At 40.1% G+C, this 3682-nt stretch overlaps 1 protein-coding gene across 1 annotated transcript in view; it reads right to left on the bottom strand.

The window, feature by feature from the left end:
- The window catches only part of LOC105988910 (tripartite motif-containing protein 43-like), a 9172-nt gene extending 6395 nt beyond the window's left edge, over positions 1-2777 (bottom strand). Inside the window, exons 1-2 of the mRNA XM_013020673.1 lie at positions 2376-2777; positions 695-790 (exon numbers count right to left, since the gene is read on the bottom strand). Of these exons, the coding sequence (XP_012876127.1) occupies positions 695-790; positions 2376-2777 (498 nt within the window). The remainder of the gene's footprint in view (positions 1-694; positions 791-2375) is intronic.
- Between the last annotated feature and the right edge of the window lie 905 nt (positions 2778-3682).

Here is a 3682-nt window from a genome sequence, read left to right as displayed (position 1 = left end):
GAAAAAACAAATAGTTTAAATAGGGATACAGGTGGACCCATTGCAACAATGAGATGTACAAGTCGTTATGTCAAAAACAAACTTTACAACTTTGGGGGGCAGGGGCGGTAATGGGGGGTGGAGAGATGGGAAGGAATAGGAAGGGAAAACAAAGGAGGAGACAACAATGCTTGATAAGAAATGAACTCATTATCTTGCCCATGTAATTGTAACTCCTCTGAATGGTATTTTCACAATAAAAATAATAATAATAAAAATAATTGTACACAATCTTCAGAAACCCATGTTCATAAGTAGATGTTTGACAACCATTCTCTCTGATACACAACCCAACCACTATCTGAGAAGCACTACTACATCAATCTTTATGAGTGGAAGTTATCAGTAAAGATCTCACTAAAGGGGCTGGGAAGGTGGCTCAGTGGTAGAGTGCTTGCCTTGCATGCATGAGGCCCTGGGTTCGATTCCTCAGCACCACATAAGCAGAAAAAGCAGGAAGTAGGGCTGAGGCTCAGGTGGTAGAGCGCTGGTCTACATCTGAAGAGCTAGGGGACAGCGCCCAGGCCCAGAGTTCAGGCCCCACGACCAACCAAAAAAAAAAAGATCTCATTAAAGTTTCTTCCAGCACCATGTCATCATAAGAGATGTCTGTCCCTTTTTTTTTTCAGACTGATTCTGAAGGACATATACTTACAACCCATTCATCGATTATTCTCCCCTCTTCATTTATAATTCTCTGGATTTCTTGTATCCTTTCCCACACAGATCTCATTTCCTTTAAAATCTTTTCCTGTAAGAGTAAGCACTAAATTTAGTAGCAAGAACATGGGTTCAGATTTATGATAGAAAATTGTTCTTTAATATTGCTCTTTGAATTGACATAAAAGGAGAAATACCTAGATTTAGAAAAATACATAGACTGCTTGCGTTTATTTCCTAAGAATTACCAATTTTACCAAATTTTGCATATGGAACCATAAAATGTAATCAACCCTTTTTGCTTTTGCAAAGAAACTGAAAAACATGGATAATTTTTAGATAATGTCCAAATGGGCCTCAGAATTAAGGTTTAGGGCTATTTCATTCTTGGTAATACCATCATACTTCTTAGTTAACTTGTGTGCATCCTTTATAGATGCCTTTTGATCTGGCAGTACTGGAAACCAAAAATCTGACCTGAGGGCTTCAGGCCACTAAATACATCTTAACATAATGAACATCACTCATAGGCATCTGAATGTCATGAGCTCTAAGAATACAATAAGGATGCCTGCACATCCATGTTCATTGCTGCACTAGTCAAAATAACCAAAATATGGAAACAGCCCAAATGCCCCACAATACATGAGTGGATAAAAAAAAAGTGTTACCTATACATGGGGTTTTACATAGCCATTAGAAAGAATAAAATGATGTCATTTGCAGGGAAATTGATGGAACTAGAACAAATGTGAAGTGAGGTAAGCCAAGCTCAAAGAGACAGATAGTACATGTTTTCTCTGATATGTGGAAATTAGATCTAAAAAGTACTGGGATATGATAAATAATGCAGGATTCTAGATGCTTACACACTATGAGACCAAAAGAGGATACTTTTAGGAGACAAACACAAAGGTGCAATGCGTAAATGCCTCTTGATATTTATATAAAATAATATACATTCTGAAATGAACTCCAAGAGACTTTTTTTTCTTTTTTTTAGTTTTGAGGGTTGGAGGGAGGGTACAGAACTTGAAAGAAAAAGTGCATCAGTGGAGTGAACTGGACATTGATGAAAGTGAGCTATATAACTCATGAGTGGAGATGGAAGGGAGGGACTGGGAGAGAATGAGGGAATAGAAGACACTGTGTGAAAGGAAATGTACTCATCGCCTCACTCATGTAATTGTAATCCCTCTGCACATCACCTCTATAATAACAATAAAGTAAATTAAATGTATATATATATATATATATAAAACACCAACTTCACAATTCTGTCAATAGAATTCAAATTCCACAAAGGCAGGAAATTGCCAATTTTATTCATAAACTTATTACCAAATCACTAATAGATAAATTGAACTTGGTCTTTTTTTTTGGGGGGGTCCGGTTGTGGGGCCTGCACTCTGGGCCTGGGTGCTGTCCCTCAGCTCTTCAGCTCAAGGCTAGCACTCTACCACTTGAGCCACAGCACCACTTCTGGCATTTTTCTTTTTGCTTATGTGGTGCTGAGGAATTGAACCCATGGCCTCATGCATGCAAAGCAAGCACTCTACCACTGAGCCACATTCCCAGCCCCTGAACTTGGTCTTAATCAGTATCATTTCTATATGACCTCTGATCCCCTGATCTTTTACCCCCAGCTTTTGTGAGATCTCAGAGCTTTCACTTACCCGATGCTGCTCAGCAGCCCCTTCCATGGGACAATGCCTGTTAGCCTGGTGCTTCTGAGAGGGGGAGCAGAGCATGTTCTTGTCCACTCTACAGAGCATCCTCTTTATCTTCTCGTTTGTCTTAAATGCGTGTTCCTCTGAGCTCAGGAATTGTCTGAAGCTGGCTTTTCTAGCAATGGATACCAGACGCTTGAGGAGGATGTCAGTGCTGAAGTCTCTTTGCTGGAAGGGTACTCTGCAAACAGGGCATCTGGCTGGAGTCTGAGCTTCTTCCCAGGAAAGGCAGAGACATGGCCGACAGAAACTGTGGCCACAGTCTATGGTGACTGGGTCTATGAGAGTGTTCACGCAGATGACACATGTCAGTTCTTCCTGAACTGCTTGGGCAATGTTGGAATCCATCTTTCCAGATAGTGAAAATTAGAATTTTTTCTTCAGCCAGGCACCAATAGCTCACGCCTGTAATTCTGGCTATTCAGGAGGCTGAGATCTGAAGAATGTGGTTCAAAGCCAGCCCAGGCAGTAAAGTCCAGGATCTCCAATTAACCACAAGAAAACAGGAAATACTGCTGTAGCTCAAAGTAGTAGTGCTAGCCTTGTGTGAAAAAGCTCAGGAACAACACCCAGGCCTTGAGTTCAAGCCCCAGGAATGACCCAAAATAATAAGAAGAAGATTGTCTTTTCTGTGAAGAAACAAACACAAAATGTACACAAGTTGTTGCTCAGTTGTAATCTTCTGTCTAAAGCAGTGTAGGCAACTTGTTGCAAAAGACAAAAATAGGTAACTCCCCAGAAAAAGAGGATACTCACCAGCTGTTTCTAAGTGCTAAACTATCCCACATCTGTTGAGTTAGGATACTCCTCTGAAAAGCCTAGTCTCAGTTTGACCCTATTTATACTCAAAAAGGGTGGGCCATGAGTACTCTGGCAACCAATCAAATTCTCACCCTTGATTAGTTTTAAAAAGGGCGTGTGACTGAACGCCTGCTTTTTTGATAAGTCTTTTGTTTAAATCTGTCAGCATCTACTTCACAAAGTTTCTAAATACATCAAACTTTACACGTAAAAATAAATCATAATCTATTCATAAAACCATATTAAGTGTTTGAGTCTACCTTTTGGTCTTTCTCATGTAGGTTCTAACGCAAGCAAACACAAATTACAGCCATTATATCTGTTAAATCTTGAGAACTAGGAAGTGGTGCTGTGGCTCAAGTAGTAGAGTGCTACTAGCCTTGAGCTGAAGAGCTGAGAGACAGCACCCAGGCCCAGAGTTCAAGGCCCATGACCGACAAAAAAAAAAAAAA

This window comes from Dipodomys ordii, unplaced genomic scaffold (assembly GCF_000151885.1).
Source record: "Dipodomys ordii isolate 6190 unplaced genomic scaffold, Dord_2.0 Scaffold52, whole genome shotgun sequence".
Classification (NCBI taxonomy): domain Eukaryota; kingdom Metazoa; phylum Chordata; class Mammalia; order Rodentia; family Heteromyidae; genus Dipodomys; species Dipodomys ordii.
This window is presented reverse-complemented; position numbering and strand designations above follow the sequence as displayed.